This window comes from Mus pahari, chromosome 14 (assembly GCF_900095145.1).
Source record: "Mus pahari chromosome 14, PAHARI_EIJ_v1.1, whole genome shotgun sequence".
Classification (NCBI taxonomy): Eukaryota; Metazoa; Chordata; class Mammalia; order Rodentia; family Muridae; genus Mus; species Mus pahari.
The window spans coordinates 21,096,769-21,123,926 of NC_034603.1; the positions used below are offsets into that span (position 1 = coordinate 21,096,769).

General features: G+C 49.9%; 1 protein-coding gene across 1 annotated transcript in view; it reads left to right on the forward strand.

Moving 5' to 3' along the window:
• Positions 1 to 27,158, forward strand: part of Fstl4 (follistatin like 4) — a 424,479-nt gene that overhangs the window by 284,558 nt on the left and 112,763 nt on the right. The window contains exons 5-6 of the mRNA XM_021213419.2: positions 17,814 to 18,007; positions 22,283 to 22,406. Coding sequence (XP_021069078.1) covers positions 17,814 to 18,007; positions 22,283 to 22,406 — 318 coding nt within the window. The remainder of the gene's footprint in view (positions 1 to 17,813; positions 18,008 to 22,282; positions 22,407 to 27,158) is intronic.

The window sequence follows — 27,158 nt, forward strand, 5'->3', positions numbered from 1 at the left end:
CATCATCATTTTATTAATGTATTTGCAATTACTGGATAATGATTTCTGGTTGCGTGTGGTCTGTGATATGGGGACACTTAATCAAATATCCACACGACGGGCATTTAAGTTCTCTGGGGCCAGAAGCTTTTCCCATCAATTAGGCTTCAAAGAAATGGGTTTCAGGCCCATCTACAACTGCATTTTTATGTGTCTTTCATGACTCCTTGGCCTCCCCCTGGTGTCTTTAGAGATATCAGGAAATGGGATGCGGGGCAAAGGCATCTATTAGTGGGTGTGCAGAGAATGGGTTTATAATGTAGCTACAGAGTATTAAAGTGACTGCTTTGCAGCAGGGTAACTTATGTTCCCTTGACAGTCACTCTGTGATGTTCTCTATACACAGAGCCACCGGGAAGAGAGATTCGTTGGCCCATTGAACTCCCTGGAATCAAGCCCAAGGGGGTGATTCCTCTGGAAAGAGACTCAACCTCCAGAACCTTCCACATCCCCACACTTTCCCCGTCACCACAGAAGGGCTAGGCCTCTTTATTGTCTAGCATCCTCTCCTGGACCACTGACTCCCATACCATGGGCACATGGGTTATCATAGCTCAGAAGTCGGGGCTGGAGGCCTGAGCTGCTAGCGAACATACTGGTTCTGCTCTGCTACGCCTTGGCCTGTACGTGATTGCTCAGGGGACTCTGGGCTTTCATGGAGCAACTGTGTGATATCCTTTTAGGGTCACTTCTTCAGAGAGGCAATGTTATGTAGCACTGAAGAGCCATTAAGGGTCTACAGAGTGCAGTCTATGACTGCTACTGGGTTGAAGCTATTCCAAGCTACCCAAAACTTGAGACAATCCTATCAATCCTTTGATCCAGGCGCCGCCCCTCAAGAAGGTAGATGTAAGTTATACTGGAGAGATAGGAGGGAAAATTATTCCTTAGATGAGTTAACATGCTTCCCCTTCCCAGAATCTCCGTGCTCTGCGCAGTCTCTGCTGAGCCACCATGATGTCTGTTACATAGTTAGCCTACACTTCTGAACCCTGAAAGATATCGCTTTCCCTCTGTCTTCTGACTCTTTTGGATGCTGGCCAGAGCCTAAGTATGCTTTTTCTAGTTCCTTGGGATTCCCCTGTTTTTCCTCTGAAGATCCCCAAGCCCCTGATGTTTTTTCAAACAGCGATTTGTCCAACACATGGCTGACCTCCAACACACGCTGACTTAACTCAAACGTCATGGATTTCTCTCTTCCTCTTCATCATACTCCCCTTGCAGGCAGATGCCAAGATCTCCAGTTTACCTGCCCTGGGGTTTTGCTTTTATAGTCTAAGAAAACTGTCCTCAGGCCCCGAACTATAAACACACAGGAAGAGGACAAGAAGGAGGATTCTGAGTCTCTGTGTTCATCAACACTCAGTTCAGAGCTCAGACCCTAGTATCCAAGGCTGGTGTCAGCCAGAGCCATGCATCTAGGACTCTCACCATTTCTCTGTCCCTGTCCTCACTCAGGAAGGAAGTAGGCCCAGTGGAGGCTAAGAGAAGGCTATGTATTGGGTGTTCATGTTTGGGAGAACAAGTGACTGCCCTGTGGCCTGCCAGAAGTGGTAAGGTATGTCTGCCTCAGTCAAAGCAGCTATAAACAAAGTTGTCTGTGCTTGGCTCTTATTCCACAACAGAAGAGAGGTGGACAACAAGGAGCAGAGACAATGGGTTCTCTGAAACGCAGGCAGGAGGCCTAACCCAGCTAGGTGCCAAGCAAGATGCAGAAGACCAGAATTTCACCAAATGGGGCAAAGTCCCAGGGGACGCCCAGCCTATCTAGGGGACAAAAACTGACTCTAAGTCCCCAGAAATGACACATGAAAAGCTACTTCCCCAGCCTCGGTTCAGTGTCTTGATGAATGAGATCGTCCTTGGCTCTCAGGTACAGAATAGAAACTGAAAAGCCTACGGGCATCTACTGTGCTCCATCAAACTGGGAACTCAAAGGCATGGGCTGAGCAAAGAAGTGGGTGGCGTCCGAAATGGAATTACTGCTGGTGTTCTCATCTGAAGTTTGCAAGCCAGCTGATGGCCTCATTCCTTTTAGTCTACCACCGTTTCCTTGGGTCCATTAGCTTCATGAAGTCATTTAAAACTATAATTATGGCCATTTATTGGCACAGACATAATCCTGATAAGTGGACGCAGATCTACTCGTTGGAGTGCCTTGGCCTCCCCTTGCGTGCTTACACACCCCAGTGAATCACCAGGACCCAGATGAAGGCCATGAATGGGTCAGCTGCAGATCTGTCTGTCTGGTGGTTGTTGGAAAGACCACTTCCTCGGCCTTATCATTTGGACCACAGACACATGAAACCTTCTAGAATGTAGCCATAATTCCCCTTCCTGGCTAGTCTGTTCATCCTAGAGCTGAGATCTGACTTGCATGTGTACAAGGGCAAGCCATGGGCTTCAGACCTTACCCAGCAGGCCATTTACTCAAATCAAACAATAGGAGGTCTACCCCACCAATTCCCTGAGAGCAAACCTGTGCCCAGAAGTCACAGGTATCCAGGGCTCCCCAACCCCTACCCCAGAAGCAGGTGAATGATAATAGATAGCTCAAGTCATGCAACCTATCAGTGACCATGTGTCTTGAACATATACCATTTGTTGTCTCTCTATGACCCCCCCATCATGTCCCATGAATCTGGAGAAACCTGGGAAGGTGCAGAAATAGCTGTGTCCTGGGGTAGATTCAGTGTGGCTGAAAACATTGGTGTTTCTCTCCACCCAGTGTTAGGGCACCAAACGCCTAGAGGGACTCATGGGAGATCAGCTCAGGGTATGGAGTCAGAATGCACTGGACCAGATGAAGAACACAGCTGGCAGGTGCAGAGGGTCAGGACTGCAGAAGTCCTGGGACAACATACCATAGGGCTGCTTAGGTAGGGGGGAAACAAGTCGATGTTCAAGAGGGAGGAATGAATGTGGGGCCTTCGTTACAAGTCTAGACACGACGTAACTTAATCAGTGTCCTAGCCTTGCCTTGGCAGGAAAGAAACTCCATGATGCCATCCCTTGCCTGCACATCATAGAGAAAGTGGTACTTCTGAGAAGGCTAGGGGGCAGTGGGGGGGACCCTCTGAGGCCGACTGAGGACAACCAGGTGTGTTTTATGGGGCCTTAACACAAGGGGACTGATGTTCAGTTCAGAACACTTCAGGGTTCAACTTGAAATCTGAAGTTAAATCTGGAAGCCCAGACAGTGATTCGCATGCTTATGAATTCTCAGCACAGGGTAGGCATCCAGGTCACCGATGCCTGTCAAGCCAAATGTTCAGCACGGTTATAAATTATCTCCTGAGGTGGAGTGCACGTTCCTTTACTCCCTCTGTGTAAGCAAGCTGAAAGGGGAGTGCCTAGGGTTAATTATTCTGTCTGCACAGTTGCCAGACGGCTCCTGTGGGCATGGTAGGTATAACAACCACAGCCAGTCTCAGACAGTCCCCTCAGTGGTTCATGAGGCCCCATCTGCTTATGGGTATCACTCCCCCCACGATGGAAAGAAAACAATCAGTGCATGTGTGTGGTCTGTGTGATCTGGATCAGAAAACAGAAGCTGTCCAGGGAAGATATTCTAGAAGGAAAGGAGGCGTGATCCATCCAAAGAAGGCAAGTCAGAACTCAGCCACACGGGGCTCTCTCAGGTAGAGGAGCTCACTAAGAAAAGCCAAGAGGAAGTCAGGCTGTGACTGTCTGTGCCCAACCTAAGAGCTGCATGAGGCACAACTGGCCCATGAGATGAAGATACCAAGGACCCGTGTTAGTTCCTTCTGGACGGGAGGTCTTTAATGTCCATGTCTGTGTCCTGTGATCCAAAAGCCAGGCCCATAGTGGCATAGACCCAGCTGTGCCCCGTCTTTCAATTCAATGCAGAGGAATATCAGCCTAGCTCTTGGGTCTAGTCCTTCATACTTTCCTCAGAGTTGAGGGTAAGAGTGAGGCCAGGGTGTGAGGATGCCTGTGGGGTCCTCTGTCTCCTAGGCTCCTTCATTCTTCCTCCTTTGATACTGAGCAAACCCTCAGACTACACAGGCAGCCTTCTCCCCCGAGTCTCAGGCCTGGAAGATTCTACAGATGGTGGGCCGTGCAGTTTCTACGAGAACAGATGCTCAGCCCTGGGTAGCTTGTTAACCAAAGGCAACATGTCAGAGGCCAATAAGCCAAAGCCACTGTACTTCTGTATCTCTGACCATCTCCAGAAACCCTGGTCTCCACCCTCCCTTGTCCCCAAGCCTGGATTTGGCTAAGGTATCCAGTTAATGTCTTTCAGTTGTTGAAAAACAAAGGGCTACTTTTCTTTCTTTTTATGCGTGCATGGTTTTTTTTTGCAAATGTGTGGGCACATGTGCCTGTGTGCACATGTGTGTGGAGGCCCATGATGGACATCAAGAATCGCCTTCAGTCACTCATCCACCTAATGCATTGAGGAAAGGTCTTTCAATCAAACCCGGAGCTTGCTGATAAGGTTAATCTTCCTAGCCAGCTTGCTCCTAGGACCCCAATCTCTGCCATCCATATCCTGCCAGCATTTATATGGGTTTCTGGTGCTTATGCTTACATAACAAGTGTTCTAACTGCTGAGCGATCCCCCAGCTCCCAGGCTACCTGCTAACTCAAACAATTACTAAAGTCCAACACATACACAAAAGCATCATAAACATACAGCTCATGAGCTTCCCCATAGAACACCCAGCACCCAGGTAAGGGGACCGGTCTTACCAGCACCCTGAAGTGCCCAACTGCAGGGCACATTCAAGGCTCTACCCCAGCACAGCTACTCTTTAGCAGGCTTTTGAAAGAGAGGGAGGTACAAGTCAGGAAGTGGCTGCTGGAAGGGACACTTGTTCTGGGAATTGGCTACAGATATCTCTTCTTAGTTAAAAGATTGGCAAGTCTATCGCTGTGGACTTTGGGTTTCTGGGTTCTGAATGTCTGGGCTAAATCCAGACTCTTGAATCTCTAAGCCAAGACTCTGACCAGAAATGGCAACATGTTCCAGTGTGTTCACGCTAATCAGATTTGCCAGTAAGAAGCCTTGTTCGTAAGCACGGGGCTCTTAAAACTTCCCTGGGCTGTGGCTCATCGTCCCCTCTCCTAGCTCAGCGCCTCACCTCCAGCCTCAGCCTCAACCCCCCCAGCTGTACTCTCTCGTCTCTGAAGGTTTCTTTGCAAGAGCTGGGTGCCTGGAATCAGAAGAGAAAGCAGGTGTGGCTGGAACAGAAAATGCCCCCAGCAGTGTGCTACACCAAATGCCAGGCAATTGTAGACTGACTCTATGGCCAGGGCCTTGCCCCTTAGACGGAGCCTCTTTCTTACTGGGTCTCTTTCCTAATCAATAATAAATAAGGAGCCGACTGCATCATTCCAAAACCTTCACCTCTGCTCTTGGGGTCTGCAGCCTATGGTGGGCTGGCTAAGAGGCGAGCCAAGAGGGAGGCAGGCTATGGCTGAGATACGGGCATAGGGCACTGTCTTTGGAATGCACCCCAAATCCACACCTCTGTGTGTGAGGAGCAGAGAGTGGGGATGCCTGCCTGCCACTAGTACTTGGTATAAATACAACCCCGTGAGGGTGAGCTGTCTCCCACTGCCCTGTCTGTACTTACCCTTGATCTAGGAGCTGCAGGCCTTGTGGAGGAAATGAAAGTGTCACACCTTCCTTCTGAAAATCCCACCAGGACATCATTCTCCTCAGAGCACTTGTTCATGAGGAAAACAAGGTCCTCAGTGATTGACTTTTTTCACTGAGGGCTCCTGGTTTCGTTAGGGGCCATTTGCATGAGCGGATGAGATTTCTGAGAAACCCCTGATGTGCAAGTATATACCACACACACACACACACACACACACACAGAGGAGGGGGGAATAACACAGTGTATTTCCGCATCAAAACTTCGTGAGATAATTTTTTTTTCTAACTACGTTCTCAAAGTCTAATTCCAAAGACTACAGACAAGCCTGACCTGAGGCAATAGATGCATGTGGTGCAGGTGGGCTACACTATATATATATATATATATATATATATACACAGGGCACAAGTAGGCAGGGTCCTTGCCTAAGCTCTGAGGCACGAAGGGCCTCGGGCTTCATGCTGCAGGCCCCACTTCTCTGGGTCCTGGCACACTTCCAGAGGTGTTCCTGCTTCTTCCTCTGGGAATCCAGACACGGTCCTCTCGCTCCCGAGGTCTCCTTGGGCCCTGAACCCTTTCAAAGCGTGTGAATCCATTTCCATGCCGGACCAGGGCAGCTAGGCGGCTGTGCTGGGACTTGGAGAACTTATGAATATGGAAGGCAGAGGGGCCAAGGGGATTTCTTGGTGTGGGAATGTAGTAAGAGCTAGCCTATCCTAGGACTCCTATCCCGCTACTGCGTTCGTGGTGTTTCAGGTGCAGTCTGGGCAGAGATGTGTCTGGAATAACTCAGCCGGTTGGGGGAGAATGGCTTTGTGGGTACTCGGAGGAGAGCAGCCAGGGTCCTTTCTCATCCATGCTGCCCGCTTCCCTCATAGGTCACTTCACTGCTCATTATCAGGCCCTCCTCTGGATGCCAAACCTTAAACTGGCCCCAGACCTGCTAAGGGGCTTTCAGTTGGAACACCTGAATGTCCCACCTGGGCCTGATATCCACAGAGTTAAGGTTTTCTACAACTCATCCATATGCTGCTGGATCCTGGAAGTTTCCAGTATGAGCAGTCCCCAGCGGGTAGACTGCAGGAGGGAAGCCTTCTCCCCTCCATCTTGCAGTCCTAGTACTGCATACATACCCATGCTCTGTCTGCAACACTGCTGATCTGGCTCCGAGTTCCCAGGTAGCTTTGTTTGGTTTTTGACCTGGGATTTACTATCAATCTCCCAACACAAAAAGGTAAAGAGCAGGCTCGAAACCCCAGGAAATCCCAAAATCCTGTCTAGTCTTAAACCTGTTCAGCTTCTCCCTGAGATGTTGTTTTCTGGGAGCCTGGGTTAGGACAAGCCTCTAGAGACCCCCAGGAGGCCGTTTGCCCAGCTCTGTGGAGCTTCTCCAGGCGAAATGCCCAGAGTATTAGCGTGTTGAGTGTAGCTCCTCGCTGGCATCAATACATGCCCCTCATACCAAGAAAATGAGCATCTTCCAGCAGCCTTTAAAATCTAGTGGCTTTCTGGCTCAGCCAGGAGCCTGACAATTACCCGTGTCAAAGCAAGAAGCCCTGAGATAATCCCTCAGGCAGTGCCAGGCAGTGAGACACCGTCCGGCACTCTGGTCTGCTCCATCTGCTCAGGTGGTCAGCCAGTCACTTCCAGGACTTGGATATTCCAAAACTCAAATGAGATTCCTGGCCAGTAAAGGCTTATTGAACAGGGTGAAGTCACCATGACTCTGGCCATTAGATGTCATGAAGCCTCCCCTCCCCCGATCATTGTGACAATAGAAAGCCCCCCCTGGAACTGTACACTGTCTCCTGAGGACTCTTGATAAGAAGCGTGCACACACTCCTGAGTCATCCTTCAGCTCACATGAGAAGAAAGTGATCTGCCTGGCTGCCGAAGCTGAGCCACCCTCGAGCCCTGGAGCCCTTGTCTCAGACACGTACTCAGCCGGTTGGGGGAGAATGGCTTTGTGGGTACTCAGAGGAGAGCAGCCAGGGTCCTTTCTCATCCATGCTGCCCACTTCCCTCATAGGTCACTCACTGCTCATTATCAGGCCCTCCTCTGGATGCCAAACCTTAAACTGGCACTGAGGTACAGGAAGCTCCAGACTCTGCGGTGTTTCTGGTGACACAGTCACGTTGGTCACTCCTCAAAGACAATGGCAGCTTAGAGTGCCAAGAATGTGGATTTTTGCTATGGTTGACACCTGGGGAGCTGAGCTGTCCCCACCCAACCGTGGGACTCTTCCCTTGGCTGCATGTCCCGCCACAAGGTCAGTCTCACAAGGAAGCCCCTGGCCTCTAGATTCTAGGAAGTCTCACAAGGGAGCATCCCCTCCAGTTCCCCATCTTGCTGTACCCTGGTCCCAGCTCTCCGACTGCAGATGAGGGGGGGTGGGTAGGGAGTGGCCAGCAGCTGGGCTACCGGGCAGACCCATGGAGGCCAGCCCCTCCCCCAGGCTATGAAGAGGATTACAGGGGGTGGGAGTTCCACTAACACAACAGTAAAAGGTAAAGTTCTTAATGCCAAGAGGGCTTTAGCGTTTATTTAAATTCCCAAACATTATTCTTTCACTCTGGGGCCACCTGATGGATGTTCCAGTCAGCCATAAAAAGTGTAAGTGAGCCCTCTCCCAGGGACCTAGCCAATTTTGCTTTCTTTAATAGGAAAGAAAGTGAGGGTTGTAAATGTCAAGTGGCTGATTGTGTGGCAACATCAACCCAACCCCGCATTCATGAGCAAACGTACCACTTTCGTAACAAAGGTCTGGGGAGGTTTTGTTCATTTAAATCACTGGGTTCTGGGCTGAAACTTAAGATGTTCTGTCCATGTGAGCTGTTGGCGTGGGTTTGACCAATTCCCACTCGAGTGTGAGATCTGCTCATGAGTGTGCGTGCATGCTGAAGGCTCATGCACTGAAGGCCTTGCGGAGCCTAGGTATGCAGATTCTGTTTGTGGTCCCCAAATGGGCTTTTGTGCCTTCAACTTAGAAAGTTCACCATCAACTGAGATGACAAATGCAGATACCCCAGGGAAAGACCAGGTGGAAACCAGCCAAGGACTGCTTGCCAGCCTGATGCCACTCCCACTGAATTCTGGGAAGATGAGCAGCTGCATCCTGGAGCTCCCTGAGACATCTAAGAAGATGCTACCATTCAGTTCTCCTTAGCCACCACTGGCTGTCAAAATGCCTGCCTGCCAAACACCTGGCCCAAGATAGGGCCCTGCCAAATGCCAGCAGGTGACCTTTGAAAGAACCAACTCTTTCAACTACAAATCTAGCCATGTCTGTGACAGCTGGCAGATCCACAATACAAGATGAACCCCACCCTGTGGCCATGCTCTCCTGTTCCTATACCAAGGTGGAGGGTCTAGCACATGCCTGATGTATGGAGGAGTGAAGCCTTGATGTTAGGAGATGTATTTAGTTCTCATTCTGTATGTTTCTCTTCCCCCCCCCATGTGTGTCTGTGTCTGTCTGTCTGTCTCCCTCCCCCTTGTGTGTGTGTGTCTGTCTCTCCATCTGACTCTGTCTCTCTATGTGTGTATCTGTCCCACACACTCTGCGTGTCTCTCTATTCTCTCTCTCTCTCTCCTTCCTCCCCCCAGGTAGGTAGGTACATTCAGTCTGCATGTCTATAGCCTGGATTTCCTTTCTCTCTTAATCTGTTTGGACCTCCCTTAGGAGCCGGTCAGCCTGAATCACTTGCCACAGGTAGAGCTACTAAGGCACAGATTATGAAAGGAAACTGGAGACTTAAGCAGCTTCAGGTTAGGCCACAGACAACCTTAGACACCTCCATAGTATGCTTGAGCTGAGGTCATAGTAATTGGTCAACTCAGCAGCCCCAAGACTCAGCTTTGGGTCGCCAGATGGCATGACTTTGGGGGTATTCATCTATATAGCTTAGGGGACCATACGGTGTGTGTTTCTCTGGAATTCTTAGGATTTTGTGGCTCTGTCACCTCCATCCAAAGCACTACACCGTGTTGGTGAAAATGTATCCAAAAGATAAGCCCATTGGTTGTGGCATTTATTGTTAATTGAATTTGCTCAGAAATGGCAGCTGAAAGATTGTTAATGTTCACAAATTTACATCAAGTTAAACATCTGTTCCTCTTAAGCTAAATTCCAGCAAAGTCGCAGTGCCTCGTGAATTAGATCTGGGAGCAAAATGTTTCTTGCTCTTTGCACAGCTTAGCGATTTCAAAATAGACCTCAGAATGGCACATGGTTACCAAGGCTGGGACAGCACAGCCACTTGGGTGGGAATGTTGGCGCCAGACGCTTACACAAAATTTCTGCTTTAGTGGTAAAGATCACAGAACTGTTAAGGCAAAATGTGGCAGTCGGAATGTGGGAGCCAGGGCGGTAATTTTGGAGGGAGAGGAGACTGTCTGTGAGCACACATAAGGATGGAGTCCCATCCAGTCTCTCAAGACCTCTCTGGGGGTGCGGCCAGGTGCAGTGCTGAGACCCTAAGCTCTAGTTACAGGCCACCCTGCCCAATTAAAGATAGCTGTATTCCAGAAGGTGTGGCCCCTGTGTGGTTACTGAAGCAATGGTCTATATACTGCTCCGGGAAAGTGGTCTGTAAGCCCCAGGGCCCCTTTAGCACAGCCCACCTGACCCTACCGCAGCCTTTCTCTTCCCTCTCTCCCTCTGTGTTATTTATGTTCCTCGCTGCTGAGACAAAATACTGGACAAGAAGTGACCTAAGGGAGAGGAGTTTATTTTGGTCACAGTTTGAGGGTACAGCCCATCTCAGCAAGAATGTGAGCTATATAATCATTAGTGTCCTCCAGTCAGCTAACCCCAAGCAAGATCACCCCCTCTCCCAGTGAGCCATCTCCTCCATTGAGACCCCATCTCTTAGGGCTCCACAGTCTCCCAAGCAGCGGCAACACCCCAGAAGCAGTCGTACAAACCTGGGCGGCTATGAAGGATGTCTGAGGTTCAGCCTACATCCCCCTCCCCTTAGCTCTCTCCACCCCTGTTCATGAAAGAAAAGCTACTGCGGCATGATGCTGGATGGCCTAAGTCCTGTGTCCTCTCTCCAGGATGGTGGCTAAGACCATCTGAGTCCAGGGCTGACCAAGAGGGACAAAACAGACAAAGGAAACTATCTCCAGCTGAAACCCATCAGGGCTGGGGTCTTCATAGCTACCTTGAGGTCCCCCAAAGTCACTGAAACCTCACAATCGATCTGCCTGGTATAAAGTTCTTCCCAGATCCACAGTGTCTCTGGACTAATATTCTACACATTTGCTGGGAAGAGGTCTTTCCTAAGGCTCTTCATAGCTGAGTATACCCTCAAGCCTTCCTTCAAGGTCTATCTGGGGCCACCCTGGGTAGAAGAGGGAAGACGTTGTCATAGGCTTTCTCTCCCAGGCTCTTTTCGGGGAACCACCTTGTGCCCAGCAGAAGAGATCCTTCTGTATAGACTATAGTGTCCAAGCTTCCTGTGGCTGGCCACTCTCAACCTGCCCCCAGAATAGCCATCTTTGAGTTCACTCTGTAGGGTCAGCAGTGAAGGCTTTGAGATGTCCCCTGTGTGAGGTAAGTTTGGTTGTCCATGAACAAAGCCACAAGCCCCTCACTCAGGAGTCATTCCCCCTGCATCCACACTGCACTCAGGGAGCTGACATGATGGAGGACTGGGCCCACCATCTTCAGATTTCCACCCTTCCCCTACTGCTATGACGCCATCCACGCCCCTCGACCTCCCTTCCCCACAGAGGAGACTTCGGTGGTAATGTTAACGGATGTTTAACACCTAACTCCCAGGTGCAGGTGGTAGGCCAGGTGCTGGGCTGGCACCCACAAACCAGGCCAGCAGGGAACTAATGGTTAGCAACCGCTGGTTAGCAGAGGATGTGTAAGCACTGAATGGACGGCTGGGAAAGGGCCGTGATGGAGACATGGGGCAATGAGGAAGGAGCCAGGTTAGACAGAGCAGAGTACGGTAGAGAAGGAGATGGGAAGGGGCTCACTGAGGGCCTGAGGGAAAACAGCTTCAGTGAGTAAGGAAGAGGCAGCATCACACACACACACACACACACACACACACACACACACACACACACTTACATGTATGCATCTGCACACACATTCACACACATCACACATGCACATGCATGCACACACTCACACATCACACACACACATCACACTCTCACAGGCATATATTACACACACACATGCATGCGCACACACACAAACACATTCACGCACATATTACATACTCACATGCATGTACACATGTCACACACACATCACGTGCACACATCACATATGAACACATACAAACATACACATCACACGCATGCACATTCACATGCACACACACATGCACACACATACATCACACACTCACACATGCACACACACTCATGTATGCATACACATACATCACACACTTACACACATGCGTGTACACATCTCACACGCACAATTCTCACCACATCCGTGCATGCACTCTTAGAACATGGGCTTCTTGCTGTCTGTCTGCCTCACCCACTTCTCACCTTCTTGTCCTCCCCTTGACCCTCAGGAGTCCACCCACCCCTCCCACCCCAGAAATGGGACTTCACCTGCCAGGGAATGGAGACGGTTCCTTTGAGACCCAGTCTGGCAGAGGCCACACGGCTGATGGAATATTCACAGTTCCTCCCCTGCTTCCCTTTGTCTCGAAGTAGCAAGTATCCCTCTGACGAACACTTAATTCTGGAGGCAACTCCTGCTTCCTCTCCCTCTGCTCAAATATTAAATGCAGCTCAGTCTGCGCTCCTGCTATGATCATCTCCCTCGGCGCGGAGGGAGCGAGGCCGGAATGGGAACACTTTAGAATCTTCAAAGAGGGACAATTATTGAGGGAGCCAGATTAATGAGGTGTCATGACAACTTAGCCAGATCTGCAACTGACCTTTCTCATGGAGAACGGGCTTGATAAATGCAGTTCATTACCAAGTTCTGACAGGAAAATAGGGACACACTCTGGGCTCCTCAGTCCGCTGATCAATATTTTATCTACCAAAGAAAGCCTGGTCTAGATGCAGAAGGAACCTGGAACTAACTGGACAACCTCTGCTGTGTGGGGGACACTAAGCCTGACAGGAAGTTCCAGAGTGGAAATGGCCCTGGGTAGAGGAAGGGAAGGGGGAAATATCCAAGATGGCGTCCTCATTCCATGAGTCTATATACATAGGGTTAGTTGTCAGTTATCTCAGAGAAGGAGACAAAAATGAATGAGCTGCATCCCTCCTCACTGGGGGAAACTTGCCAGTGTCATTAAAAGGACACCTCAGGCCTGGGTGGCCGTATGCACTAGCAAAGTCCTGTTGTTATATCATGATGCTCTAAGATGTTCAAGGCCTAGGTAGGGACTCCCCTCCTGCCCCGCCCCTGCCCCTGCCCCTGCCCCTGTCAAGCTTAGGTGGTCCTCAGGCTCCCGAGGCAGTGCTCACAAGAGCTCTTGGTGTTAGCTACATTAACTACTTTTCTCATTGACTTAAGGAAGGACAACGTAGTTTAGGCTCACAGTCTGAAGGTATGCCCATCATGGTATGGAAGGCACAGGGACATGGAGGACACAGGAGCACGGGTGGCCTGTCACGTGGTATCCACATTGCAGAGACAGAGACAGGGGGATGCTGGTATTCCACTGACTTCCACCTTTTCTTTTTTTTCCTTTTTATTTAGTCCCCAGCCCATGGGATGGTGCTACCCCCATTCAGAGTTTAACTCTTTGGAAACTCCCTCACATACATCCCCAGAGTATGGCTCCTAAGTGATTCCAAATCCTGTCAGTTTGACAATGAAGTCATATGAAGCATCCTAACAAGCGAAGTTCAGCAGCCTGTGACATTTATGTTCTGAGTGTGTGTGTGTGTGTGTGTGTGTGTGTGCGCGCGCGCGCGCGCACGCGCGCGCAGGTGGAATGTGTGAGTGTGCATGTGATGTGTGAGTGTGTGTGCATTGCCCCAGGCTGGCCCAGGAAGCCTTGGCAACCTACTGGAGAGGGCTGTGTAGTAAATACCCAAGCCTCTAACCCTCCAGGAACCTTACCCTGGAAGGAGCCAGTGGAGTGAAGCCCAGACTAACACTGGACCCTGCCCTGATCCAAAGACATCACATGCCCTTCCTTCCAGAATCCTAGGCAGAGGCTGGCATGGCCTCTGGTCAACAATGTTGACATCAGGTGCAGAGTAGATAAATATAGATGATCGATTGTATTTATCTTGTTCTGTTTTAATTCTCACTTTTTGAGTATGATCTCTTGCTCCATATCCCTTGCTGGCAAGAAACTGTATAACTGAGGCTGGTCTCAAACTTTCAGTGATCCTTCTGCTCCTGAGCCCTGGGTGCTGTGATTCTCTCCCCTCTCTTGATTTTATTTACTCATGCACGGGCTTACCTGTTCATCTCTTCCATTGGTACATCATCCTTCTATCATGTGGACGTCAGGGGACAACTTTGTGGACTCCCTTTCTCTCTTTCCACCTTTCCGTGGGTCCCAGAGATGGGACTCAGGTTGGCATGTGATAACTAGTTTGAAAACAGAGTTTGGAGCCTCGGGTAGACAGGTCTGGCAGATGCAAGAATGTGTGTGTGTGGCCCTGGGGTGGCTGAGCCACTCCTGACTGTCCCCAGGAAAAGGAGACATTGTGAAGTACACACTCCTGAGAAACAGCCATCCTGGGGTCAGACATGCCTCAGGGAGGAGAGCTTACCCTGAGACTGAACTGCAAGGCTGGAACCTAGCATGGAATGGTGGCACGGAGCCACCAGGAAGGCATGTTTGCAGAAGCATCCCGTGTGTCCCTAGGAAAAGAGGGTAAACCACAGACACTAAAGAGATGGTCTCCATGCGTGTATAAACCCCTACACCTAGGTGGCTTTCTCAGCTATGTCCTCAGATCTTCCCAACGTGTGTGGTTGTGGGCAGGACTAGAAGAGTTCAGTTGACTCTGAGCAGATGGCATAATGGTTTGAGTCTAGGTGGACTTCTCCATGCCACTCATTTGAAATGTGGCTGCTCTGAGTGTGGACGAAGAGAGATGTAAGACTCTCTGCCAGAATCAGGGGTGTAACTCAATAGTAGCATACTTACCTAGTGCTCACAACACCCTGGCTTCGGTTCCCAGCACTGCAGAGGACTGGTGGACAGGTGGGACAGATCCTCAGGGAAGGACAGACAGACAAGAGTTGGGAACATCAGGTTGCTGTGTCTGGCTCCCTGCCCTGGCTCCCACACCAGCCTGTGGCCTCTCTGTCCTTCTGAGATGGACCGCCTGCCCTCTCCTGCCTTGATGGTGTCCATGGGCCTGTGAGTGACTCCTTCTAGCTCCACTGGCCTCCAGGTGCTCACTGTGCACTGTACACCACACCTTCCCCACTGCCTCCTGCCATAGCAGAGCTCACACACAGCGGGGCTAAGCCTCAGCTCCGCTCCCCCTCCCTGAACTGACCTCCTACTCCTTAAGGCACTCTTAAAGCCTTAGAACGCCCACATAGAGTGTCAGTACATACTGCCACACAGATGGGAGCCACACAGCTTGGGCAGCACAGGACGCTGGCCCTGGAGACTCAGGTCACTCAACTGGGCCCCCAGCTTGGCTTCTAGACCTCTAAGTCCTCCAAACAACAGTATGGATTTTTTTTTTTTTTTGAGACATGGTCTCATATAACCCAGACTAGACTCAAACTTGCTATCTAGCTGGAAATGACCTTGAGCTTCTGATCCCCCTGCCTCTACCTCAGGATTTTCAGGGTAACGGGCATGAACCGCAACTCCCAGTTTTATGCAGTTCGGGCAATTGAACCCAGGGTTCCCTGCAGGCTAGCCAAGCGCTCAACCAATCAAGTTGCAGCCACAGCCTAAAGAACTTCAGGATTTGGTAGAAGAGCAGAGCCTGAGAAGTTATCACAGCAACCCCCCACCCCCCAGCATCCCCAGGTCCACCTCAACAGGACCACATCATGGTCTCCCCAGGAGCCATGGTGGGGTTGTCTAGCTATTGCACAAGGCAACAGGCAGCACCGAGAACCTGTGGGAAGGATGGGGGACCAGTAAGCCTAAGACTCCACTCCCCATTTGATCTGCCCGAGCTGATCTTCTGGTGGCCCTGGTGTCACGGGCTCTCAGAATGCTCATCTCTGCCCAGCGTGACTGAGGGAGGCCTTCTATTAATCCCACATTAGTCACTCTAGACACCAGCTTCCCGGTCTGTATAGTGCAGGCGCCTGTCCCCAGGGAAACCACAGTGCCTCCAGTTTATGCACAGCATCCACGTGAATGAACCTTCCCACCAGCGCTGCCCACCCCTGCAGATAACCCTCCTACTCTCACTCTGCCCACCCCATTCCTGCTCCCTTTGCCAGTACCAGACTTTACCCTCTTTGGTAGAGGTGATAGACTGACTCAGGTTAGACCATGCTCTTTCCCCAAAACATAGTTTTTTGAGAGAGAGAGAGAGAGAGAGAGAGAGAGAGAGAGAGAGATATCCAGTCACCAGACACATTCTTCCAACCATATTGGCTTTGCCATGAGACCGTGCTCAGTAACTCAGAGCTATGAAGTTCTAAAAAATGGGGTGCATCAGCTTATGGGTCCTGGGAGCCCTCCGAAATGGATCACCTGCCAGGCACAAGAGGGATGTGAACAGGTCAGGGGGGATGGGAAGGAGCCCCGCTGCCTGAGTATGGCGACTCCCAGGGAGCAAATAGATTTGATTATATTGAACACTGCAATTGATTTTTTTTTTTTCTTCTAAATAAACACACAAAGGAAATAGTAATGGGCGTTTGTTTCTGACAAGAATCAATTGACCCCAAATTGGAAGAAAATCTAGAAACACAAGAAAATCTAGAAACACAAACAAGTGCAGGGAAGGGTAGGTGGGCTATCTGGGCTTCTCCAATGAGGGAGGGAGGGCAGGAGAGAAAAACAGCCCTTCCCGTGGACCCCTGCTCTCCAGATCGTGGTTCCAACAACTGAAAGTGGGAGAGTAGCTATCAATCACTGAGCCTTGGCTCAGAGTAAAGATGAGTGTGACCATGTTAATTAATCCCTCATAATATCCCCCTGTGGGATGCAGTATTATCCCATTTCTCAGATGAAATCACTGAGGCCCGTGCTAGCCTTTCCCAGGTTACACAACCTGGAAACAGCAGAGCTGGGACTCACAGAACCAGGAGTTCCCAAACTCAAGCCTGTCCACTACCCAGCTGGCCCTGAGAGGTTAACTGGCGCCTTCAACTGTGGCCTTAGAATTCAAGGGAAGAGGCCCTGACCCCAGACAGCCCAGACCTAGCACCCCTCGATCTTCTCATTCCCCAGTCTCAACCAAGCCAGGCCCAGGAAGTGTTTGTGTCCCCTGGCTGGCTGGGGAGGTGGAGCTAGAGGAGCACTGCTCTGTGACATCCCTGCGGGGGGGGGGGGGGGAGGGGGGAGGGCTATTTACTGGCTACGCTCTTTATGGTGGCCCCGTCACCAGCAAGATAAACCATGTCATGTCACAGTGCATCACAGGCCTCATTTGCCAAAGAACCATGCAATGTCGATGCGTTCCGCGAGCACAGCCATGATAAAAGGCCTAAGACTAATGGGCTGTGTGCTCGGTTTAATCCCCTAAAGCTCCCTTTTGTTTCTTGGTCGTGGACTTGTGTACACGTGTTTGTTTTCAAGTAACCCAGCTCTGGGAGTGTACCTAATTACCTTAAGCAGGGATTATTAGCCCTGTTAACTAAAACTCCCTAATCTAGGAGGCCAAGCATTCAAAAGCAGCCTTTAAAATAGGATTAAGACAAAAGACAGACTGTGACAGACTAGAATTGGGGCTGGCTTTCCTCGAACCACAAGATAACAGCTGCAAACTCCACTAGAAGAATTTTCCAGACTCCCTCTGGTTCACATACTATTGGTATATGATATCTGGCTTAAATATCAGTAGGCTGCGTGACAGGGCAGATGGACACATGAGCCCCCCCCACACACACACACATACACAATGGTGGCACTGTTTACTGCACACTGGAAATGTCCCAACAATTGCTTATGACTGAGACAGATGAACGGACTGATGGGCGCACCAGGGCGCCCCCAGGGTGCCCCTGACATAACAGCCTGTCTTCTCTTTTCCAGGAGACATGTGCACCATGGCTGGCCATGCTCATCTCAAAAATGTCCTCCTGGCCCTCCAGAGCCGCAGACAGCCGCTCCCACAAGGAACCCCCGGGCAAAGCCTCGCCTCCCAGAAGCGCCTCTTGGTGGAGTCCCTGTTTAAGGACTTGGACACCGATGGCAGTGGGCACCTCAGCAGCTTGGAGCTGGCTCAGGTGGGTGTGGCATTCAGGTGGAGCTGTGGAGATACCCTGCATGCATTCGTGGTGAAGGATCGTTTGAGCTCCGTGGTGGGAAAGGTTGTTGATGACTGTCTCTGTCACCAGTTGCCAAGGGGACCCTCTCCCCCACCCTTCCTAGGACTCACAGCTTGTCAGCACCTCTGAGAATGTCTTACACACAGAATTCTGTCTCCTGCCACCTGCCACCTCAGCCCAGGTTTACAAACCAGTTTTGATGCTTCCTTAGCTTCCGGGTAAAGCCTCCCTGGAAGGGGTTGCCCGCTGGTGTTTTCCTTAGAAAGCTAGTCTTTGGCGCTTTGAACCTGTCATTTTCTACAGAAGAATAGTCAAAGGAGAACAGTACTTGCAGCAGCGAGCATTTGGCACTCCAGTTTGGGCGTCCCCAAGACCTCTGCCCAGTGACAGTTCTCTCTAGCATCCAAATGTCACTGACCCAACCCCCTGACTGTTTTGCTTGTGGGAAACCCTGTGTCCCCCCAGCAAAGGCACTAGTCTAAGAATGTCCAGGGTGGATAAATACAGCCTTTTCTGTAGGACAGCAGCCAAGAAGACAGGGTTCAAAGCTAATTGTGAGCTAGTGAGTCTCTGGAGGCCCCCACTCCTCGGCCTCGATTTCTCTACCGTGAACCTCATCGCCGCAGGGTCGTCACGGGAATTAATGGTGCTGAAACATGTAAGACATGTGACACGTTTAATATTATAGTTGGCACATAGGATGTTCTCAGTGGGCATTAATGGGCAGCAGCAACATCACCACCACCACCACCATCATCATCATCGTCGTCGTCATCGTCATTCCCCCCCCCCTCATCCTTCAGCATCCTCTCTTGTAAGATCAGGTCTGCTACCATCCCATTTTACAGATGGTTTTAGGTGAGGAATCTGTGACTGTAGAGTATCGAGTAGCCAGTGACTGTTCCACTCACCACACAATCCCAAGCATCCCAGGCCTGCTGCCCACAGATGGCACGGTGTCATCGGGCCAGCAAACCCCTACTCTATCAGTACTATTCATCCCTCAGCTCTAGCTAAGACCCCAAAGGGCATGGCTAGGAGCCCTCATTTGACAAGAATGGCTCTGAGAAAGCCCAGAGGCCTTGCTAATTACGATTACCTGCCAGGAACACAGCCCATCTGTTACTCCTCATACCACGAGCTGAGCAGGAAGCCCAGGGCAAGTGACACCAGCCTGCCCTGCCTGGGCAGAGGTGGCAACTGGTTCCCAAACCCAAGTGGCTCCCAACAGATCTTCTTGGGTTCGTTGCTCTAACCTGGCAGAGATGTAGCCAGAGGCACCTGAAGCCATTAACAAGCATGGTAATTGGACTATGATTTCCTCTTTAAAATTTAATATATTTAAAGTCTGTCTCATAAATCCGCCAAGCAGAACCCAGCTAATGTGGGCCTTGCCTTGACACTGAGTCAGAGGCACCGGAGGGAAGAACTCATTGGTCCTATGAAAAGTTAATCAATTTCCAATGTAGAAATAGACAAAGGGAAATTTCCATCTTCGGAAGAATGATCCGAGGCGTCATGGTTGATCTCCTTCTTATCGAACACCCTCACTTCTGGGTGAAGGGTCATTTTTTTAACATTATCACATTAAATTGCCTTTAATATAGCAGAGCAAAGGAAAAATGCCTCTACCTCCACCCCTCCAAAATAAAATAAAATCATTTCCTCTCTTGATTTTCTTTGTAGCATCTCCCTTGAGGCTGTGTCTTTTTGGTTAAACCATCACCGCAGAGGAATCCACAGGAGTCCACAGGAGTCCACCAATAGCTCCTAAATCAGGACTCTGACTGAGGGGCAACATTGGTGGCCCTTGAAAGACATAAAAGGCAGAGGCGGCTCAGGTTTTACTGTGGCATAAACACAAAATGCCCCCATGTTCTCCTGTGTCTGAATGCACGCTCCCAGCTAATGGTAATATTTGGGAAGATTGCTGCATCGTAAGGAAATGGAGTCTTAGAGGAGGAAGTGGGCCTCTGGGGGTGGGCTTAGGCATAGTAGCCTGACCCCATCCCCCATTCAGCCTGTGTTTCCTGAGTGGAGATGTAACCTGACAGTCGGCATCCTGCTCTGCCACCTGATAGCTCTGCCACCACTCCCTCTCTGCCACTGCCATGTCTTCCATGACTCGATGGCACTCGGTCCCCAGAACTGTAAAAACCCCATCTCCCTTTAAGTCGCTTTTGTTGGGGTCTTTTATCACAGCAACAGATCTGGTCAGCAGCTGCTTTCTGGACATATGCCCTGGAAAGTAAACTCTCTCACAGTGGTGAGGGTTGGTGTGTGGTTGAGGGGAGTGGATACAGAGATGAGGTGTGGTGTGGTTCTTTTTCTCATGGCTGTGATCTGAACCTATCAAGAAGCCACTTAAGAGAGAAGAGTTTGTTTCTGGTTTGCCACTTGAGGGAACACAGTCTATCGTGGAGAGAAAATGTGGTCACGCAAGCATGAGGCCGCTGGTCACCCAGCGTCATCCATTAGAAAGCAGAGATGAGTGCCAGTGTTTGGCAGGTTTTGAAATTCTGCAGTTTCTTTCTCCCTATTATTCAGTCTGAGTACCCAGCCTTGCTTAGAGTGGGTCTTCTCTTCTCAGTTAAAGCTCTCTGGTGTCTTTGAGGTAATTCCAACTCCGGTTAAGTTGACAATGGAAATTAAGCATCACAAATAGTCACCTGGGTTCCCACCCGGATTCAGCTGTTAGCTGGTTTCTCTGATCAGGCCCTCCTCAAATCTGTTTCTCCATTAACACCACAAGTGACAGACAAGAAGCCCCAAAGGAATGCCAGGACCAGGAATGGGAGTGGGTGGGTTGGGGAGCAGGGGAAGGGGGAGGGGATAGGGGATTTTCAGAGGGGAAACTAGGAAAGGGGATAACATTTGAAATGTAAATAAAGAAAATAGCAAAAAAAAAAAAAGCCCCAAAGATTCTTCCTCACTTAGATAGCCTGGGTCTGACAGTCAGGGAGACCACAGACCTGACCACAGGCCCTTCCTTCCCTCTCTGGGCCTCTGTTTTCTTATCTGTAAAATGGGCCGGGCGTGGTGGCGCACACCTTTAATCCCAGCACTTGGGAGGCAGAGGCAGGCGGATTTCTGAGTTCGAGGCCAGCTTGGTCTACAAAGTGAGTTCCAGGACAGCCAGGGCTACACAGAGAAATCCTGTCTCGAAAAACCAAAAAAAAAAAAAAAAAAAAATGAGGGATTCAAACCAGACAAGACCAGAGATTGAGTACTTCCCCAATGCCTTGAAAGACCCACAACGTGAGGACTCCCCCACGTTCTAACTCAGGAGAGGCGACACCCCAAATCACTCATGAGAAACGGTCTTGATGCAAACCGCAAGAGAACTTTCATTCCAGGCACGCTCTGGGACCCACAGTCCTAAGCCACGCAGGGTTAGAGTACTGTAGGCCCCGAGAAGCTGTTGGAGGGGGTATTTAAAGGAAGAAACCACAACTCAAGGGGGTGGGAAGGGCATTGTTGAAAAATACCAGTTAAGAGTCACGAGGAAGTAGGAGTCAAGACAGTTAGCACATTTGCATAGCGGGTTCCAGGAACGGTCAGGGTGGGTCAGGGTGACTTTCTTGTCACTATCTGTTTTATGATTAGCATGCCTTGGAGCATTGAGTCACAAAGGTCACATTCTCAAGCCTGGGCCTAAAGGCCTAGAATTTATGTTTTTATGTTTCACTTTTTCAGCCTCAACCTGCAAGGCTTTAGGATTACCCTGAGTGGGACATTGAGGGAAGGAAGAAAGGCCAGGCGTATAGATACACAAAAAGGCTGGGGTTGGCTGGGTAATTCACTCTCGTGGAGATGTACCAAGAGCAGCTTAGAAACCCAGCTTATTTTGTACATCTGAACTGAGAAGGCAAGTCTATTCTATACGGCTAGGCGGGATGGGAGTTTCTGTACGGGAGCAGTTCAGGCTGCAGCCATCCAGGAAAAGGAGACTGGGCCATTATTGTCCACACACACTGTCAGCATCTGCACACAGACCCAGGGGAGGCTTTGCTATATCCCTGAGCCTCACCTAGGAAGGGCTCTGCTATTCCCATGGGTCTGAGGCATCGGGGTCCTTGGTGTGGCAATGCCCGTGTCAACAGAACAAATTTGCTCAGCTTCATCCATCTGCTCCCACACCCTGAATCCCCACTAGATCTGGGGCATTTCCCAGCCACATCTATGATGCTGAGCTCCCTGGTGACTCTGGCTTTGTCTCTTCTCGCCTCACAGTACGTGCTAAAGGAGCAGGACATGGACGGTTCGCTGTACAGATGCGTCCCCGGCGACCTCCTGCGATTTGATGACTATAATAACGATGGCTCCTTGACCCTTGGAGAGTTCTACACAGCCTTCCGTAAGTGAGACCTCTGCACAGGGCTGCGAGCATGGGCTCTAAGTTCCTCGGGTATCCGTCCTGTGCTGTGGTGGTGATGTGGCATCAGGAGCCTGGACGGTGGGTACTTGGGACATGTGAGCCTGGCCTCAGACATCTTCCAAGTGGATTTGGCTTAAATGTGAAAGAAGTTGAAACTGTTCTGTATAAGCCTGAGTTATAAGAAAAGGGCAAAGCGAGATGTGTGGAAAGGAGAGGACTCACCAACCCTCTGCCTTTTGCATAAAGGTGTCCTCATTGATGATGGGATTCAGGAGTGTAACAACAGCAGGGCTGCAAGAATAATCCTCTGACCTTACTCATCTGACTTTTTCTGGAGAGGCATGAAGAAAATGTTTATCTACCTCAGATATGGCATCAGTGACAGAGTACAGAACCAGGGAGTTACTGGAATTGCTTAAAGAAGCCTGGATGACTCCAAGGTGCCAGTACCACCGAAAAGCCCAAAGGTCACAGGCAATAATTCAGCTGTAGTACTTGATGGCAGGTGGACTTGTCAGAGCCTCTTCTGTCCTGCAATTTCTGGTACTGATATAAATTGGGCATAGGGGGTGCCTTGTGAGTCATTTGAGTTTCAGGAGCTTCCTGGACTTGTTTTATTTACTTCCTGAGTCCTAACCTTCCCTCCTTCCCCTAGGAGGGGAACGTACAGCAATGAACACAGAGGCAGCCCAGCTCCACTGGGTAGCCTGGCTTGGAGAGAAACTAGAAAGATGCCAGAGGCAAGGCCAGGCAGAAGCTGAGACCAGTCGCTACCCAAGAACTTCTGCTGGGGTTGGGTAGGGCCTCTCAACCCTCCCTAATGAGCAATTCTCAGGAAAACATTCATTCATTAACATGTTGTTATAGCCTCTAGCTATTACTTAAAGAGGCCCAGCCTTGATCAGAACTGTGCCGTAGGGTTGGAGAAATGAAAAGTATTCAACACAAGTTCTCATCACAAAGGAGATTTATTTGCCCCCTAGGGACAGAGGGTGGGGATAAGAGAAAAGACAGGAGATAAAGGAGGAGGGAGAAGGAGGAGGGAACAAGGGAGAAGAAGGAGGCATATTTGTCCTGGTGGACAAAGGACAGCCTCTGGATAGAGAGGAGACAGATGTGGCCCACAGGTTAATGGTGGTTTATAAAGGAAAAGAGGGAACCCCGTGTTAGGATGAGGTGTTTAATTTTGATTGGGCATGTTAATTAGGTGAGCCAAAAGGGACTTTTGATTTCTGGACTTCAATACTTTGATGGTTGGACCTTTGTGGTCAGCATCAGGAGGAGGAAGTGACCAAAAAAGAGAATAGGCCTTGTGAGTAGCTTTAGGGATGTAATCTGATGGTTTTTAGTAAGGCAGGGGGAATGGGAGAGAAGGGTCAGGGACATGTCTGCCACACTTGAGCTGGCCAGAGGCCATTCATTTAGGCAATGTTGTAATCTGGCGACCATCTTAGGGAGGGCTTTATCCTCACCCCCAAAGGAGATTATTCCTAGAACTAAGCGGCTTTTACAGAAGCCGAAATTCAGTTTCTAGTTAAGACAGTTTGATCTTCAGCCAACAGGACTTGCTATCTAAGCAGATATTGGAGGTGGTCACTTCTCAGGGGAGAAGAGTGATGCATCCAGCTTTCAGGAAGCAGAAGCAGTGGGCAGGTGTATGGGAGTAAAAGCAGTAGGTCAGTGTTAGCCCTGTGGCCTCAGGTGAGAGACCTTCTTCCTCCCGTGCAACTGCGCTTCCGACGTCAACTTGCTAATCATAATGTTAACACTTGCTATTTCCCTTTGTGAAAACAGAAGGGGTGTTCTGAGTGGCTTCTCCTTGGGGTTCCCTGGTGTGTGCCACACTTGGAGATGACCTGCTTAGAGATTCTGTCAAGCTAACTCTAGGAGTGCTTGTTGACATGAGCGCTAACCTCAGTGGACTGACACTGAGCGGAAGCTGGCTGGTGTGCTGGGCCCACACTAGAGACCAGAAGAACATGCTGTGTTCTAAATGGAAGAAGCCCCTTTATATTCGAGGTTACTTGGGTCTGCTTAGAGCAGGTGGTGTGAGAACCTGGTGATATACTTGTGGGTGTGACCTGCAAGCTCCCAGCACCTGATGCTCAGCCTTGGGGAGGCAGTATAAGCTGATGGCACCTAAGCCACACCCTCAGCCACAGAATTTAGGACCCTTCCTCCTAGCATTCATCTGGAGTTCCATCGCTCCAAGAAGGTATCCCTAAAGAATAGCAACACTCTTTGAGCTCTGGCTATTCCCAAGAGGCAGTTCTGTCCTGATGGCAAAGGGGCATTTGTGGCTGATAGAAGAAACACTTGAAGGAAATAAAAGAGAAAAGCAAATGATTTTCCAAGTAGTAATTAATTGCCCTTGTGCATGATGTGGTTCTGTGAGGAAAGAGAAGGTGTTCTAGTTCACAGCATCTTTAGTATCCAGGGTTACATCCAATCACCATTGCAAGGCTTTGATTGATATACCATGACCAACCGTGTTTGGTCTCTTGCATCCTCATCCGTGCCAACTACGAAAACCAAAACCTGAATCTGCAGATACTGGTTCATGATAAAGCGTGAATGACTTCGTAGGCTCGTCCTGTTGCTAGAAGTACCTGTTTGGAGCATCGAGAGCTTATTCCCCGAAATAATTCTTGAAATTTAAAAATGTTTAGGGAGCCGACTATTAAATAGTCAGGGATTTTGTAAACACACAGTTGAGTGGTCAGTGGCTATAAATCCACATCTCAGATATCCATAGCTCATAAAGGCAACCCAAAATGGGGAAAGTTATTGTTGTCATTGTCATCATCATTATCGTCATTATTATTCGGTGAGACACATGCTAAGTGTTAGACCTGACCATCACTAGAGACACCTTCCCTGTTGACTCCAGTGCTTGGCTCATCACTAGCATCCCATCCATTTCCCTTGATAATACTAAGTCCCTCAGAACTTAGATGGACTAGGGAGGGACCCAGCATCAGAAGGGTCCACAGACAGATTTATTCTCCGAGTCAGGAGGTGGCCCATTTTCCAGGAACAGCCACGATGCATTCCGGGGAAGCTGCCGAAACTCCAACTCCTCTGCAAAGGGTCTAGATCACTTTGTGGCATGCCTGTGGCATGTAAGGAGGAAGTTTCTAGATTACGTTAGTTGAGCTGGGAAGACCCACCCTAGTTGTGGACAGAACCATCCCACAGGCTGGGGTCCTAGACTGCTTGAAAAAGGGAAGGCAAGCCAGGCACTAGAGTTCATCTCTCTCTGCTTCCTGACTGTGGGTTTAATATGACCAGCTGCCTCTTAGTCCTACTGCTGTGACCTCCCCACTATGATAACCGTGATCCCCTCAAACTGTGAGCCAAATAAAACCCTTCCTTCCTTAAGTTGCTTGCCACAGCAGTAATTAGTTAATTATTTGGCTGACAACGCCACTTCCTTGATCCTGGGAATGGATCTGGAGCCAACCTGCAAGCTCTTGGCTTTGCTCCCAAGGGAATGCAAGCATCTCTCCCACCCGTGAAGACAGACAGGTAGTTTCCTTCATGAAGGTCGATGTAAATGTGAGCCACTAAAGGGAAGGGGCACATTGTCCCCTCAGCGCCAACCATAGGTTTCAGGCAGGGCACCCTAATGTCTGCTTCTCCCATTCCTGGGTTATTATTTGAAAAGCTTTAGAATCATCATTCTTGAGGCAAATTAGATTCTGCGGTCGCCTTGGACTTGTTTTGAGCCAGGCAGCCAAACCATTCATCACAGCCCAACCCAAATAATAGATATGCAATAAAATGTAAACTTGCAGCCATCGAGGAAGCCACAAAATGAGTTAACCCAGCTATAAAGACCTGACACGCTGCGGCTCTGAGCACCCAGGGATCAATAGCTTTTCAAAGTTAGAGGAACTCCTAATCCCCAGAGCCGTAGTGATGGATGTATGGCTGGGTGGGTTTTAAATGAGTAATTAAAATGAGACATACAGGTGGAACCGATTCCCTAGAAAGCAGTGGGCACTCAAGAAATCTCACTGAAGGCCAGCCGGATCTGGCACATCTCAGCAACAACCTTTTGGATTTAATTTTAACAGCTTGATGGGCAGGAAGAAGTCGAGTGTTTGGGGGGCTTCATTTTCTAGCTTCTGGTTTGTGAGTTTTGTTCTTGGGCTCCAGGAAGGGTAGAGGCTGCAGGGAGACTCCAGCCCCACAGCCTCCTGAAGCCAACTCAGAAGCTCTCCTGATGATGACAGGGCTGGTCTGGGAGTGGTGGTGCCCACCTTTAATTCCAGTACTTGCGGCAAAAGCAGGCAAATCTCTGAGCTCCAGAACATCCAGGACTAGCTACATAGTGAGACTGTCTCAATCAATCAATCGATCAGTCGATTGATAAGATGATGGCTCTGGGTGTTTGGTCTACAGAAGTGCCACGTATTGATACGTTTGGGGTGGGGATGGAGCGGGAGGCTGCTAAAGCTTTCCTTCCAGTGCAGCCGTTTTGTCCTCACTGAGCTGGTTTGCCCCACACAGCCTGTTAAGAGGCTATGGCACGGGGTTCCATGGCCACCGGCTGCCCCACTAACTGATTTGTGGTGAGGTCGCTTCTCACTCCTGGCTTTAGGGACTAGGTGCCTGCCACACTCTAGGAAGAGGACACAGGAGGTATGTTAGCCCTGGCAACCAAATCTCTATCTCTTCGTGTCTCTCTCTGTGTATCTGCCCCTGACTCTTTGTCTCTGTCTCTCG